Source organism: Trichosurus vulpecula, chromosome 5, assembly GCF_011100635.1.
Source record: "Trichosurus vulpecula isolate mTriVul1 chromosome 5, mTriVul1.pri, whole genome shotgun sequence".
In the NCBI taxonomy this organism is placed as follows: Eukaryota; Metazoa; Chordata; class Mammalia; order Diprotodontia; family Phalangeridae; genus Trichosurus; species Trichosurus vulpecula.
This window is the reverse complement of record NC_050577.1, coordinates 57451140-57468149: the sequence shown is the minus strand read 5'-3', so window position 1 is coordinate 57468149 and position 17010 is coordinate 57451140. Positions and strand designations below refer to the sequence as shown.

Below are 17010 nucleotides of genomic sequence, written 5' to 3'. Positions count from 1 at the left end.
AGAGGAAGCAATCAGTTGAATAGCAAGAATTTATAAAACACCTCCAGGTCAGGGAGACAAAATGGATAGAGAGCTGGGCTTGAAGTCAGAAAGATCTGGGTTCAAGCCCTCCCTCTGCCATGTTCAGGCTGTATGATCTTGGGCAAGTCAAACTCTCTCAGTTTCCTTATTTTAAAATGTGGATAATAGCATATAACTCACAGGGTTATGGTAAGGATCAAAAGAGATGATATATGTAAGTACTTGCAAACCTCAAAGTGCTATATAAAGCTAAGGTTAGCTATTATTACCCAGATTTGACTTGGGCCCTAGTGACAGAAACCACCACATTTTAGCATTTGGGATGATTTTAGTAGTGTCTTTAGCATGCTTCTATAGCCCTGAGTTACCTTCCGGTAGTAAATCAGACACTTGGGAAAAAACAGAAACAAAAATATGAGATATGGGACAATGAGAAAGAGTGTGTGTGTGTGTGTGTGTGTGTGTGTATGTATGTAGTCTCCCAAGAGGGACTGGATCTGTGATTTCTCAGTGTCCCCAAGTCACTCTTTGAAAGTAAGAGGTGACAAACAGTTATGGATCTGCATTGGTAGTGGGAGTTTCAGCACTTCAAGCTTACTTGAAATTGTAGATCCAGTTGTGATGTTTAAAATAGCCAGGACCCTGTGTTAGTCCTGGAGATACAAGACTAAAAGTGAAATAGTTCCATGCCCCCAGGGAGTTAACATTCTGTTAGAAAACAACACACAAGCTAAGCGAATGCCCTCTTCGTACAGTTAGCGATGGAGCATGATATAGACTCCCAGGTAAATATAAGATGACTAGTCTCAGGTATTCTTTTAACCTACTCTCCCTTGCAGAATTCACTCCTTTATAAAAACAAAACAAAACAAAACCACTTGCTTAGAATGCAACCAAACTTTGCTTTTCTTTATCTGAAGACAAAACTCCTTATCCAAAAGTAAATAAGGTTTAAATAAAGCAATAAACTTTCCAAACTAGCAATGCCAATTGGCCAAGCATTGATGAGACAGGGGAGAGAGAGTAGGGAGGGGATAATTTTACCATGTCCACCTGTACAGCAAACAGGACCCTCTAGGTGAACAGGAAATTCTGCATAAGCTGATAACTCCTTAAGTGGTAAGTGAATCAAACAAGGTTCTAACTGTTTATTATTACATTTAGTTTGGGATAGCGCTGATCTTCTTTACTGACTGCTTATTACTGATGCACGTTGACCCTAGGCCCTTTCTCTCTCTGTAGAAAGCTAAACTTCCCAGGTTTTCCCTATCCCAGGAGGCTTCTAGCTCCCACATCCTTCAGTCCCTCCTTACAGCCAGGAAAACTACACTTCCCATCAGTCCCCTTGATGATAATTGGCTACGTACATACATATGTGTACATACGTGTGATATATGGAACCTATTATCATGTGTGCATATATAGCCCGTATATATATATATATATATATATATATATATATATGTATACATATTTCTATATGTGTGTGTGCGCGTGTATGTGTATATATAAAATACAAAGTAGTTTGGGAGGGGGAGGGTACTAACAGATGAATGGATCATTTAGGAGGCAATGCCAGGGCTAAACTTCTAAGGACCATAGTAGTAAGGTGTTTAATAAATGCTTTTTCCATCAAAAGACATCAGGGAGTCTAAGAGGCAGAGATAAAAAGGGAGTGAATTCTTCAACATGGAAGCTCTCAAAGAGAGCCATCTACAGAATGGTTTGGGTCTTATTAGGGGAGACACCACCTTCTCTCCTTGATAGACTTCTTCCTGCTTCCTTTTCTAAGTTCTCTTAGCCTCAGTTTTCTCGTCTCTGAAATGGGGATAATAGTCTCACCTGCCTCACAAGTTGTTGCAATGATCAAACGAGATGATATATGTCAAGTACTTTTTGAAACTTAAAGCTCTGTATAAATATGACTTATTATCTGTTATCTGGGTTGACCTGATTCTCTTATGTCTTGCCTCAATTATTTTAGTTTACCTACTTTTGAAAGCTTTGTCATGACATACTTAGCTTCCTTGGAGGGAGAAAAGGGTTTTTGGCTGAAAGCATTGCCTTTGTTTGCTTCAGGTCTCTGTATTTGTCCTACTCTTCCTTATTTGACTTCAGCAATCACCCTGGCATCCATCTTGACCCTCTTTATAGCTTGTCATCACATCTAAAAATGGGTGACCTACAAATGGCCTAAGGGCTAGTTTCTTCCACAGAGATCTTCAGAACTGAAGGAGCTAAGAAACCATCTTATAAATCTCCCAAAACAAGATTCCTTTATAAAATGTAGCCACATTACCATTATTCCATTCAACGGGAACTTGACAGCGAACCTAGCAATATAGAACGTTAATGGCAATTCTATAGCACTGGTACCATAAGAATAGCCCTTGTCATTGCATCCAGAAACTATATCCCTTCAGCAATGATCATGTCAAAAAAAGAGAAGGAAGCTTTCCAAAACAACCAGTGCTTTCAACCAACCCAATCTAACAACTAACCAATTCCATTAAAAAAAATCAGTCCCATTGTTTTTTTTTTAATACCACATGGACTAAACTATTGGTTAATTGAGTTTTTCACTTACAGACTTCTCCTAGACTTCACTTACAGACTAGGCAAAGTGTCTGGCACATAGTAGGTACTTAATTAATGTTTGTTGAATTGAGTTAAACTTATAGAGGCAGCTAGGTGTCAGGAATGCCTGAGTTCAAATCTGGTCTCAGACACTTATTAGCTGTGTAACCCTGGGCAAATCACTTAATCTCTGCTGGCCTTAGTTTCCTTGTTCGTTGTTGTTCAGTCATTTCAGTCTTGTCCAACTCCTTGTGACCCATTTGGGTTTTCTTGGCAAAGATACTAGAGTAGTTTGCCATTTCCTTCTCCAGCTCATTTTATAGACAAGGAAATTATAGACAGGGATAATTGACTTGCCCAGGGTCATGCAGCTAGTAAAAGTCTGAAGCCATATTTGAACTTAAGTCTTCCTAACTCCGGGCCTGGTGCTCTATCTACTGTGCCACCTAGGTGACCAAAACAGGGCCAATAATAACACCTACCTCCCAGAGTTATTATGAGATCCAAAGAGATTAATAATGGTAAAGCACTTGTCACAAAGAGTCAGACACAAATGAAAACGACTCAACAACGTCTTCTCTAGAACCGACTCAACAGGCTTTTATATTCTGTCTGCTGGCTCTGCTTTTAGGATAAACCCTTCTCTACTGGCTTTTGACCCTTCGTTCTCTGTTTTAAACATTCTATTTAGAGGAATCAAAACAGATAAAGTTGTAATGCTTACCATTTCCACTAATGATAAATAAAGAAACATGCCAGCAGTGACTGTTAAAATCCAGTTTTGAATACACGGGTCAGCTGAGACTGAAAGGCCAATGTAAAGTCCTATGAAAGCAGTGAGGGCACTTATAAAATTCATTAAGATGGCGATCTTGATAGCAAGTCCAGAGCTTAACAGCACAGCAAAATCTCCTGAGGTGAAAGGAGAAAAAAATAAGGTGTTGATTTAGCAGAGGTACGTTTACATATTCCAAGTTAGGCCTGGCAAGATTTACAAGGAGCAGCTAGGTGGCATAGTTCACAGAGGGCTGGCTCTTGAGTCAGGGAGACCCGGGTTCAAATCCTGCCTCAGACACTAGCTCTGTGACCCTGGACAAGTCACTTAACTCCTGTCTGCCTCAGTTTTCCTCATCTATAAAATGGGGATAGTAATAGCACCGAGATAATATTTGTAAAGCACTTAGCAGAGGGCCTGGCTCATAGTAGTTGCTACATAAATGTTAGTTATTATTATTAATTATCATTATTATAGGCTATAAATTGGGAGACAACTTGGTACAGGGAAAAGGGTGCTAAATTTGGAGTCAGTTCAACTATGACTCTGTCACTCACTTTGTGACCTTATACTGGTTATTTAATCTTTCTGGGCTTCCATTTTCTTATCTGAAAAATAATTAGGTTGGGTCAGATGACCTCTGTGACCTCTTCCCATTCTAAATCTATGGTCCTATAAAATGGCTATAGCATTCTAGTAAACTCAGTCAAACTGTTTGTGGATGGTTAAAAGGTGAGATAATATATAATGGTCAGATAGGGATAGGAACCGCACCTGTGATTTCATTGACAATTGGAATTCCTGGTTGAGAAGACTCCTCCTACAGATAGAGGGCAGCACCTTCACAGTGACTTATAGTCTTAGAAAATTGCCTAGGGAGTGAACTGAGAGGTTGAGGGACTTATCCAGGGTCATACATCTTGGATGTGTCAGAAGCGGGACCTGAACTCAGATCTTCCTGGTTCTAAGGTTAGCCCTCTATCAGATACAGTACTCTGCTATGCTAATAGTATATATAGCTAATATAGACCAATCAGCTAATATTTTGCTTCATTTTCCAATTATCATTGTAGGAAGGGAACAGAAAATTACATTTTAACCATTGCCTTTGTTTAGCTGGTCCTAAAGATAGCCTGTACAGGGTGACTCGTGACCCACAGGTAGTTCTTGATGGTCTGTGACATTTTCAACTTAGATAAATGCAAAATCAAATCACGTGCTTTCCCAGAGTTTCTAAATCTTTTCTGCCTGGGAACTTGCCAGCTGAAATGAAGAGATCATATCTGTGGCATGGTATTTATTCTTTACTTAAACAGGTACTGACTGAGGTATATGGGAAAAACAAAATAAAGCCAAAAGCGGAACCAGAAACAAAAAACAACCCACTGTTTGCTGTTAAGTAAAAACATAACACAAGAAATATATGGGACAATGCATCCACCTTCCTTTGAGAAAATGAATGGCCGCACTGCTTTGGATTGAGGCAAAGCAGCCAGATTGTTTCCACTTCTCTATTTCAAGAAAAAAATGAGTTCCCTGGAATTGGAGGTATTCAAGCAGGCACTGAATGGCTTTTTGCTAGGGAGGTTGCAGAGGGAATTTTTGCTTCGAGTATGGGTTGGACTAAATGACCTTTACCGTCCCTTCAGATGCTATAATTCTAATTCCTCATATGTTGGTATATTTCCTGTGTTGACAATATTAAAAAATGGCATTCAAATAAAAAAGTCTGGGAACTCATACATCTTTTTCATAGGCAAGATTAAATGTATGCATATTCTCCTCACCAGTCCCATGGGTCCTGAACTTCCTGCCAGGACATCCATGCTTTTGCTGTAGAAACAGTCTCTAGATAGTCTGTTAAAACACAAACAGGCTACTAGGAGGAGATGTTGAATTAATTCATTATAACATAGGCACAGAGTAGGGGCATGAGAGAATGGTATGTAGGAGAGGTAAAGTTTGGTAATGGTGAGAAAAACTGAGAGCACAGAGAATTACCAAAGAAGGCAGGCCCAATGGGAGCCTGGGCCTCTAGGGGATAGAGACAGTACTAGACACAGAGCAGAGATGGAAAAAAGGAGAGATAATCATTGGTGATGGGGGAAAGGGCATGAGGGACAGAACACAGTGTGCCAAAACTCAATCAGATGCCAGAACCTGGGCAGATTAAGCTCCTTTAAGGATTCTAATGAGTAAAGCGCCCCCAAGCCTTTTAGGGACCTCAAAATATAGCCCCAACCACAAAGATGTGGTCAGTGAAAGTTGCATCTGCCTGATCCTGCTGTAGAATGGGAGCCTTTCTGCTCACTTCCTATCCGCTGAGATAAAGGAGTTTGGCTTTCTGTTGTGAGATCTGACTCAGCTCTCTTTTTCCTTCTTGTGTTTTGATCTCTGGTCACAGGGTAGATTTAGGACCAATGGGCCCAGTTTATAAAGAGGTTCCTGTAGGCTTGATGTTGGGCAAAACCTCCAGATAAATAAGGTGACCTAAAAGTAAACTTGACTACTTCATGAAGTAGTGGGTTATACCAAGCCAGAAGAGTGCTGGTAAATGTTTAACAACCAGCTCTCCCCAAGGGGGAAAAAGCATCTATGACACATTTTTCAGTTGAATCTTCAGTATCATTTTCCTCATCACTTTCTCAAGTCTAGATCATCAACCAAACAATTCCCCAAGGTGAAAATAGCCACGTTGAAAATTTAAATCAGCTCTTGTAAGCAGGTAGGAACTGGCTCATGCCTGTCTGAGGGAGGTCTTCAAGCAGTAGCTGGATGACCAGGAGGACAGGTTTGATACAGAAACAATTCAGGCCAGAGTTGAATTGGATGGTCAGTCCAGACCTGAGCTCTTGTGATACTGGTCCCTGACATTTGTTGTATGTTTGCCCTTGGACAAAGGGAAGATGTCATATCAGGAACATGACAGAGTAGGAGCCCCAGACCGTTCCTGATCTCATGGTGTATGTACTCCAGGCACACAGGGCTAGGCATGTGAATGCCATCCTCAGCTTTTTCTAGATGATGGGGTTCTCATAGAGCACAGTGTGCTGATAAAGATGAAGATAAAGCCTATAAACTATCATCTTTACCTACAAACACCCAATCTGCGCCAAGACAATTGCTTTGGTCTGCCACCATAAAACCCTACCGCGAGCCTTCTGTCTCCTGTATAAGACTCACAGGCTATCAGGCAGTGGAATTATGCTGGACCTAGAAGACCAGGGACTAGAAATGGGAGTTGTTCCCTACAGTCTTTGAAAGTCAGTGTGATGTATTATGTGGTGTCAAACTCAGATTGAAGCAGATCTCTGTGGGCTGCATCTTGATTTACAAAACCACAAATTAACATTATCTATGTTGTATTGGATTTTAATTTATTTTGATAAACATTTCCCAATTACATTTTAATCTGGTTCAGCCTGCACTGGGGAATTTTGAGGCCACTTGTGGCCTGTGGGCTGGGTATTTGACATCTTTGGTGTAGAGCTAGGCTAGAGCCAGAGGTGTGCTGGTAAATGTTCAAAAACTGGCTCTCCTAGGGGTTGGGGGTGGGAAGACTGTGCCCATAATCCACTTTTAAGCTTAATCTATATTATTAACACTTTATCCATTGCTTCCTTAAGTCTAGACTATGGGTAGGCAAACTACAGCCTGTAATCCAAATGCCATCCACACCTGTTTTCATATAACCTACAAACTAAGACTGCTTTTTGCATTTTAAAATAAGGTCTTATTATATTAAATTAAGGGTTTATTGTGTTATTTATTGTATTTTACACATGTTACAGCTGTAAAAACTGTTCTTAGCTCTACTTTTTAAACATACTGGCTAATTGTAATTACCACCGATAGGGAAATAGGTATGTTTCCCACTCATGCTTAATCTCACATCTGTTTCCTCCAGTTTCAGAAGATTTGGTATGCTGCCTTCCTTTATGTGCTAACACCTGGGTCCCCCAAAAAATGACTGATTAGCCAGTCTCCCTGGGGTCTGTGTACATCAGCGACTGACAATTTGTTTCTTTGCCTGCTGTAGAATGTTGTAAGGCTGAACAGATTGAAATCATCAATGAGGCCCCTGTAGAGTTCCTTGCTATCTCCAGTTGGGCTACTATTATGCCAGTCTTCTATCATGAGATCCCATTGTATCAGTTAACCCCAGAAATTCTGGGCTCCCTTGGCATATGATAGGATAATCGTTGAAGACAAACTATGTATTACACACTTTTGCCCGAGGCTGACCTTCTTGTTCTATATGTTTCAGAAAACTTGTCCATCTTTTATGAGTTCCAAAGAGACAGGGTTTGAATTATGAGCCTATTAAAACATATCCAGGAAAAAAAGAGTCTTGTGTCTATCTGCTACCATATGCCTGTCATTTTAATTTCATGCCTGGCTTTAAACATTTAGAATAAATCAGCTTGATGAAGCCATGGTTTGGTTTTAATTAAAATGCTATTTTTTCCATCGGTCTGTTTGCTAACATATTGGATAAGGTTCCCCTTCTTGATATTTTCCCCACATATAACATTCAGATTTGCAAGTCCCAGCCAAAGGTATTTAAAGTGATGTTACATGAAAATGACATTATCCCATCCAGAATGCTCTTAAGCACAAACTATCGCTCTCCATTCTTGGGAAACATTATGAAAATGTCAGATTGAATCTTATCCTGGGATATAGAAATATTGCCTTCTTCTCTCTTTTCTTCCTATGATTTAAATGGAATATGACCTGAAGCTAGTTACTATTCAATGATATGCTGGAGAGAAGAAGGAAAGAAAACAAGTAATGTCAGGTTGCACACTGAGCATGACTAATTTTTCAGCTATTAGAGGACAGCTGGTAGAGAAGTGGTTGACTTACCCATTTCATGTGGAATTTCATGGCACAAGATGGCAATGGTTGTTGTCACCCCCGACTCAGTGGAAGATGAGAAGGCGGCTCCGATCACAAGACCATCAGCAAAATTGTGAAGGCTGTCACCAACCAGTATCATAATAGCTAGAAGACTAATGTCTTTACCTAGAGAAAGGGATGAAGGCATGAAGACTAGCCAAGAGGGGCTATGATTCATTTTCTTGATCTTCAAGAGTGGTAAACTTGCACGAGATGAATTTAACTCTCATTTTACCTATCAACAGTAACATTTAACTAGTGAATTACGTAGTCCCACTTGGGTCAATAATTTCAAAAGGATACATTATTAAAGAGAGATTTCTTTTTTGTTGTTGTTTTTTTGCAGGACAAATGGGGTTAAGTGACTTGCCCAAGGTCACACAGCTAGTACATGTGTTAAGTGTCTGAGGCCGGATTTGAACTCAGGTCCTCCTGCCTCTACTCACTGCGCCACCTAGCTGCCCCCTTAAAAAGAGATTTCTAAGAAGTTGAACATGTGAATGGAACTATTGGGTAGTAAGGCCATTTTTTCCCCCAAGCTCCCTACCTTTCTTATCAATTCTCTTCTGGCCAAACCAGCTGATTTGCAGTTCCCCAAACGTGGCATCCCATCTCTTGCTTCTATGTCTTTATACAGGCTGTCTACCATGTCTATGCATGCTTTCTTCACCTCCAACTCTTAGAACCTATGATTTCTTTGTGCCACTTCCAACCTAAAGCCTTTCCCAATTTCCAGTTGTTAGTATTCTCTGTCCTCAAAAAATCATATCTCTGTATAATAGTTTTGTGTTATATTTCCTCAGCAGAAGTTTCTTGAAGGCAGGTAGCTTTTTTTTCATTTTATTTTTTCATTTTCAAGATTGTGGAGTGCTTTTGGGTATGATAGAAACATAATAAATGCTTGTTGGATTGGAATTCAAGTCCAATGCTACCAAAAGTTAAATTTCTGAGAAACCCTCCCAAACCCTGAGGGTGTATGTTGACATTAGTGAGCATCATGCCATTTCAAAGTGAAATAAACAAATAAATATTCCAGAGATGATCCACTGGAAAAAGAATTGGCTCTGAAGTTAGAAGATTAGGGTTAAAGTGTCATCTTTGACACTTACTGATTGTGAGACCTTGGTCAAATCGTTTAATCTCCAGGACCCTCAGTTTCTTATTCCATAATATAAGAGAGTTCAATTAGAGTGCCTGTGAGGTCCCTTTTGTTATACGTGATGTCCCTATGATCATTACTTCTAATCTTATTACCAAGCTCTTAACTCAAGCCTTGATTTCCACTACCTCCCTCAGCCTCCTCTCCCCTCTGGTTGGAGGGAGGGAGGGTAGATTGCCAAACTCTTCCCAGTGCCTTCCTTTATAGAGGGCAGAAACTGTACTCTCACCTCACTCCACTTTGCATCTGCTGCTCTGCCTCCATGCAACAAGATTTCCATTAGCTTGGAAGCCCCATTCTCTCCCTACTGCTCATCATCCACATTTTCCTGCCTTCTTTTTGTGTTGTCTCCCCACCCCCATTAGATTGTGAGCTCCTCAAGGGCAGGAATTATATTTTTAAAAATTAATTGTGTATCTAGTGCTTAGCACAGTGCCTGGCACATACTAGACACGTAATAAATGTTCATTGGATTGGATTGGATTATTGCTCTATGATCCATAACCATACATATTTGGATATTTTGTAATATATTTCAGTACTTTTGCATATATATGTATGTGTGTCTATCTGTACACACATATACACTTGTACGTATATACATATCTCTGTGTATACAGAGATACTACTGTGAGATTCTTGAGGGCAGACAGAAACGTGCTTCCAGAATAATATACTCCAGGACACCATTCAATAAATTACTTCCTTGGGGATATTATATATGATATATATTATATATCATGACAATATAATATTATAATATAATGTAACAGAAGCAACAAAAGGTATAAAGTTCATTTAAAATGTAGAAAAATAATAAAAGAGAATGAAAGGTCAACTTCGTGTTGCTAAAGTCCTATTCTAATTCCTCATCATTAGGCTGTTAAGTGATCCTGCAACAAAAAGCAAGGTCTATCTGGTCCTTGCAAACTACAAAGACCTTGAGCACAGACTTAGCAAAAGGTTATTGTCCAAGAACCAGCATAGCTAAGCACAGAGAACCTCATCACTAACCATATGGTCAGCTATCAGATGATGGGTTTTTTGGACACAGTAAGAGACACTGTCAAATAAGGCACCAAGAAGGAATAGTATCCACATCAATGAAATCATGTATTTTTTGAAATATAATTAAATGTGGCAAGATTTTTTCACAACTGATAACTCCTGTAGCATCGTGATCCAAGGTCACATAAAATTAGATCCCTCAGCATATTAAAACATATAAAGAAACTCCTTTAGGGAAGGTGATATAGTAGATAAAGTGCTGGAGTTCGAATCAGGAAGAGCTGAGTTCAAATCTCACCCCAGATACTTACTGGCTCCGTGACCCTGAACAAGTCACTTAACCTTTGCCACCCTCAGTTTCTTCATCTGTAAAATGGAGAGAACAATAGCATGGGCCTCTCAGGGTTGTTTTAAGGATCGAATGAGTTAATATTTGTAAAGTCCTTGCAAACCTTGATGTGTTCTATTAATGCTAGCCATTACTATCATGGTTGCCTTGGCACCCCCACATAGCACTTAATACATCATCCTGTACATAAGGGATGTGCTTAATACTCGTTTGAAATTCGAAGTCAGTTGTGATAATACACCATCTTGTTCCTACAAGTTTTACTATCGTTTTGGAGAATTTCTCACTTTAAAATGAGTTATTAAGATAAATGCAGGTCAAGAATTCTATAACTCAGTATAGGCACAAATAGAACTTAATGCCAGTCATACATTCAAATGTTTTGCTTATTATTGTTGGTCAAAAACTGGTGGCATCCCGATATAATTAATACTTAGATCCGAATAATATGCTATACAATCAATCCCCCTCCCACCTTGGGAAGAGAGTCTAGCATTTGGTTTCATCTAGTTGGAGAACTCCCAGTGTGAAAACTCCCTCCATGATGCAGATTGAAAATTCCTCTGTAGCTATTTAGATTAATGCCATGATATAAGATTAATGCTACAACTCAAGGTGGACACAACGAAAACAAAAACAACAAAACACTCCTTCCATTAAATGCTAAAGGATGTAAAAACATCAGAGTTGTTTTTAATGAACATTTGTACAATGCAAAACAAACTGAGGGATTTTTTTTCATGGAAATGACGCTGGCTACATATAGTCCAAGATGTAATATATTCAGATAAAAAGTGGAAAATTCAGGTAATTATCCAGATGTCTGTCCAGGTTCCAAACTTGGTTGGATGGGTTGGCATCATGGAGACGGCATAAATTTAGTCTATTCCAGAAGAGAATCAGACAACGTGTCTGGCACTGGATAAGTTGTGCAAAAGAATAAATCTAGTTATTTAGCATCCTGAAAAGGAAATGCCGCTTATTTCAAGATTTACTGTAGACATATTAGATCCTGTAGACATGGTGCTTTACATATTATATTATAAAGTATCAGGCATTGTAGTGCAAAGATTTGGAGGTGAATTTGAAGTGAGAAGGCCTGGGCTTAACTTTGGACTTCATCATTTCCAAATATCGTAACTGTGGGCAAGTCAGAAAGATCACCGTCTTTGCAGTCAGAGGACCTGGCTTTAAATCCTGCCTCTGACACATACTATTGGGCAAGTCACTTAGTCCCCCAATTCCCAGATTCCCCATCGACATAACAAAGGGATTGGACTAGATGGCCTCCGAGATCCATCTTAATTCTATATCTATGAGAATCTTGATTCTCATCTATAAAAATCGGCTAATAAAACTTACACTCTTCCCTTTCAGGAAAGTAATTTGTAAATGAGAAAAATCTATATAGTTATCTTAAGATTCAGACCTGTAAAAAAATCTCAGAGATCATCTAGTCCAACTCCCTCACTTGAAAGATGAATTAAACCCAAGTCCTCTGAATCCAGTCCTATGCTCTTTCCTGTAGTGTATAATTTTCTGGACCATAATGAAGTTATATGATTTGTCCAAAGTCACATGGGTAGGAAGAGGCAGAGTCACCTATTGAGGTCCCTTGAATCCAAAGCTAGTATTCTTTCCATAATACCATAAGAAGGAATTATTATTATTATTAATTATCTGGGTTACCAGATGCAAAATAAAATTTTAAAGTACTAAGAAATGCTAGACCAGGGAGAAGTAGCCAGGACACATTCTTTTAGGTCATTAAAACCTTGGTGGACAAGGTTTTACCAAAACATAATTATTTCATACTGATAATAAATGACTTTGAAAAGCCTTCTCGTTTATTTCCTTTTCTTCAGAAAAGATAGTCATAGCAGAAGTCTAGAAATGCATTCTATTTGTAAAGACAATCCAAGACCTTTGGCTGTGTCAGTAGAGCATAAAGTAAAGAGCTAGTAATTAGTGGATTAATTTGATCAACAATGAAAGGCAATCTGGACAATTTAAGTCTCAAAGTCTATTTGGGCAGCCTGAGCTACTCTTGTTTAGCCGTTGAATTTATTGAATTAACCAGATGTTTGCCAGATCTCCTTTGTTACCACATTGACAAGAGTGAAGACTTTCCTTTAGTAACCCATTCCAATGTCACATTCTTGAAAACTCTTCCCTGTATGCAATCTAAACTCCCTTTTCCCCACAAATATCATAATTCATATTATTTCCACCATTTTATCACTAGTGAAGACAGGGAACAGATAATTCCCAGCATCTTTTTTCTTTTCATTCTAGCTTTTAAAATTGATGAATTCATCCTTCACTCTTCAGTTCTTTTAGTCTTTCCACCTTAAAAAATTAGAAAATAAAACCATCTATCTTCGAGGCTGTCCTCTGTATCCCTTTCATATCCTCCACAAAACCAATCACGCCTCACAAAGACTAAATACTACCTTGCACAAGAGTGAGAAGTTACTCCATTACATCCTCATATGTTGTTTTTCAAATAAAACTATCTGTTGTAAAAGCTCAATTGATAGGTAAGATAATAAAGTGGGATTAGTCCTATTCCTTCCTGTGCTTATATATAAAACACCAAATAAAAGAGAAGTTTCCTTAAATAAAACAGTGACTGATTCACACACTACTTATACTCTACTGCAGGGCTGTCTAAAATGGGGCCTGCAGGCCTCACGTGGCTCACCTGCAATCCGATTTATGTGGCTGGCCTATAAGCATAGAAATTTACATAAATGCTTTAGTAAACAAAGCCAAGCTACTGCAGAGCTCTCACTAAAATGGCAGATTAAAATATATATTGTTTCAACAAAAACCTAAGCTTGGACTGCCCTGCTCTACTGTATCCCCAAGTCTTCACCCTGTTCCTTCAACAACACAGTGAAGTGCCACATAGGCACGTTTGAAGTAATTTGGGATAGAGTTGGGAAAGGACACAGAGATACGCAGAATAAATTTCTAATCATTTTATGTGCACAGCCCTTATATCAGTTGCCTGGAAACTTCTTGAGTCCAGTAATGTTGGCAGGTTTATGAATTTTTCCTGCCAATTTTTAGAATTAATGTGGATAGTTCTTGCTTATATTGCTCTTTTTAAATGTGGAATTAGGTCAATATTTTTTTATCATCAGTCCAGAGCAAAAGGTACTTTTTAGTATATTACTGCATATTAAGGGAAGTTGATGATTTGTATTTTGCCCACATTGAGATTTGTGGTCCTTAATAAACATTTTTAAAAGATTTTTTTACAAAATCTTTGGTATTAGTGTTCAAAGCCAATTTGATCCATCGCTGTAGTGTTATCTATAGTCTTAGATCATGGGCTAGCTTAGATCAAATGTTAGCTTACAAACTGTTCTGTTTTGTTTTTCAGAATCAACCTGTGATTTCATTGGTAATAGGAAACTCCCTGTGAGCAAACTCCCTGATGCAGGGAGCGAAGACTGATGCAGATTGGCACCTGCTTTGCCGTTTACAATCTTGGAGAGTTGCTTGGGTTTTGGGGGAAGGGGGAGGTCACTGAGAGTTGAAGCAACTTCTCCAGAAACTCACAGCCAGTTAGATGTAGGACTTTAACCCTAGTCTTTCTAATTCTAAGACTGTCTCTAACTACTATACCACACAGTCTCTGTACAGATCTTTCCAAAGCACTTAAACTCCTTAGATGCATGATTTCATTTGATCCCAACAGTCACCCTGTGATGGAATTTCTTTACTTTTTATTATCTCCATTTTTCAGATAAGAACACTGAGATTGGGAGAAGTAAAAATGATATACCCAGGCTCACATAGCAAATCAATATATGAGAAAGAATGGAACTCAGCTCTTATTGCTCCCAAGTACAATGTTCTACCCACCATGCCAAGTAACTGCCTCTTTCTAAGTCAGGTCAACAAGCATTTATTAAGTGCCTACTATGTGCTAGGCACTGTGCAAAGCACTAGAGATACAAAGAATGACAAGAAGCACAATTCCTATCTTCAAAAAGTTTATAATCTAATGGGGAAATGGCATGTAAACAAGTAGGCATAAACAAGTTCCATATAGAAATAGACAGATGGGGAATGTATTTAAATTTGAGGTGAGGAAAAATATCTTTAAAATTCCAAGCATTTCCAAGAAAAATAGACCGCCTCAGGAAGGCAGTAGGCTGCTTATCACTGGAGGTCTTCAAGTCAAATCAAGATCATCTATTGGATATGCCATGAAAGGTGTTCTGATTTAGCTATAGGCTAGACTACAAAGCTTCTTAGGTCTCTATCAACTGTTTGATTCTCTGATTCTGTGATATTTGTACATAAGAATCATCTTTTTGGTTATACTTGCCTATATTTTAGGTTTAAATCTTTTTACTTTAAACTTAAATACAAAACAAGAAAAGGAAAAAAAAGCCTGTTGCCTTGTACACTGCAGAACACGAAAGGATTCAGTACAAAATAATTAATTTCCATTTCAAGAAAACCTATATAATAGATAATACACATCATTTTCAAAGCTGTCCAGCTTTTCTTTGCTTCCCTGTAGTTTTTCCTTTGTTCTCTGCTATATACTTTTTATTTCATTTTCCCCCTCTCGCCTCCCCACTAAAGAAGGCTACAATTTGCATGAATATCACACACAGAGAGATATCCATAAACATACACATATATACAAATATATACTCATACATATATATGCATTATACATGCTTATTTCTACTTGTCATCTGTTTCTCTGAAGATGGATAGCATCTTTTTTCATACATCCAAATCTTTCCATGTTTTTTAAATTTATTTAATATTTTTAGTTTTCAGCATTGATTTTCACAAGAGTTTGAATTACAATTTTTTCCCCATTTCTACCCTCCCCACCCACTCCAAGAAGCCATATATTCTGATTGCCCCATTCCCCAGTCGGCCCTCACTTCTGTCACCCAACTCCCCCCCATCCCCTTTTCCCTCACTTTCTTGTAGGGTAAGATAGATTTCTATGCCCCATTGCCTGTGTATCTTATTTCCTAGTTGCACACAAAAACTTTTGTTTTTGAAAACCTGCTTTTAAAACTTTGAGTTCCCAATTCTCTCCCCTCTTCCTTTCCCACCCACCTTCCCTAAGAAAGCAAGCAATTCAACATAGGCCACATGTGTATCATTACGCAAAACATTTCCACAATACTCATGTTGTGAAAGACTATATTTTGCTCCTTCCTATCCTATCCCCCTTTGTTCAATTTTCTGCCTTGACCCTGTCCCTTTTCAAAAGTGTTTGCTTTTGATTACCTACTCCCCCTATCTACCCTCCCTTCTATTGTCCTCCCTTTTTTATCTCCTTCCTCCTTCTTTCCTGTGGGGTAAGATGCCCAATTGAGTATGTATGTTATTCTCTCCTCACGTCAAATCTGATGAGAGCAAGATTCACTCATTCCCCCTCACCTGCCCCCTCTTCCCTTCCTACAGAACTGCTTTTTCTTGCCACTTTTATGTGAGATAGTTTACCCCATTCTATCTCTCCCTTTCTCCCTCTCTCAATATATTCCTCTCTCATTCCTTAATTTGATTTTATTTTTGTAGATATCATCCCTTCATATTCAACTCACCTTGTGCCCTCTGTCTATCTATCTATCTCTCTATCTATCTACGTTCCCTTCAGCTACTCTAATACTGAGGTCTCATGAATTATACATATCATCTTTCCATGTAGGAATGTAAACAAAACAGTTCAACTTTAGTAAGTCCCTTATGCTTTCTCTTTCTTGTTTGCCTTTTCATGCTTCTATTGATTCTTGTGTTTGAAAGTCAAATTTTCTATTCATCTCTGGTCTTTTCACTGAGAAAGCTTGAAAGTCCTCTATTTTGTTGAAAATCCATATTTTGCCTTGGAGCATGATACTCAGTTTTTCTGGGTAGGTGATTCTTGGTTATAATTCTAGCTCCAATGACCTCCGGAATATCATATTCCAAGCCCTTCAATCCCTTAGTGTAGAACCTGCTAGATCTTGTGTTATCCTGATTGTGTTTCCACAATATTCAAATTATTTCTTTCTGGCTGCTTGCAGTATTTTCTCCTTGATCTGGGAGCTCTGGAATTTGGTGACAATATTCCTAGGAGTTTTCTTTTGGGGATCTTTTTTAGGAGGCGATCGGTGGATTCTTTCAATTTCTATTTTGACCTCTGGCTCTAGAATATCAGGGCAGTTCTCCTTGATGATTTCTTGAAAGATG

General features: G+C 38.6%; 1 protein-coding gene across 2 annotated transcripts in view; it reads right to left on the bottom strand.

The window, feature by feature from the left end:
* The window catches only part of SLC39A12 (solute carrier family 39 member 12), a 114412-nt gene that overhangs the window by 21229 nt on the left and 76173 nt on the right, over nt 1–17010 (bottom strand). For both annotated transcript variants that reach the window (XM_036760310.1, XM_036760311.1), the window contains 2 exons: nt 8243–8401; nt 3323–3510 (listed from right to left, as the gene is read on the bottom strand). In XM_036760310.1, coding sequence (XP_036616205.1) covers nt 3323–3510; nt 8243–8401 — 347 coding nt within the window. The remainder of the gene's footprint in view (nt 1–3322; nt 3511–8242; nt 8402–17010) is intronic.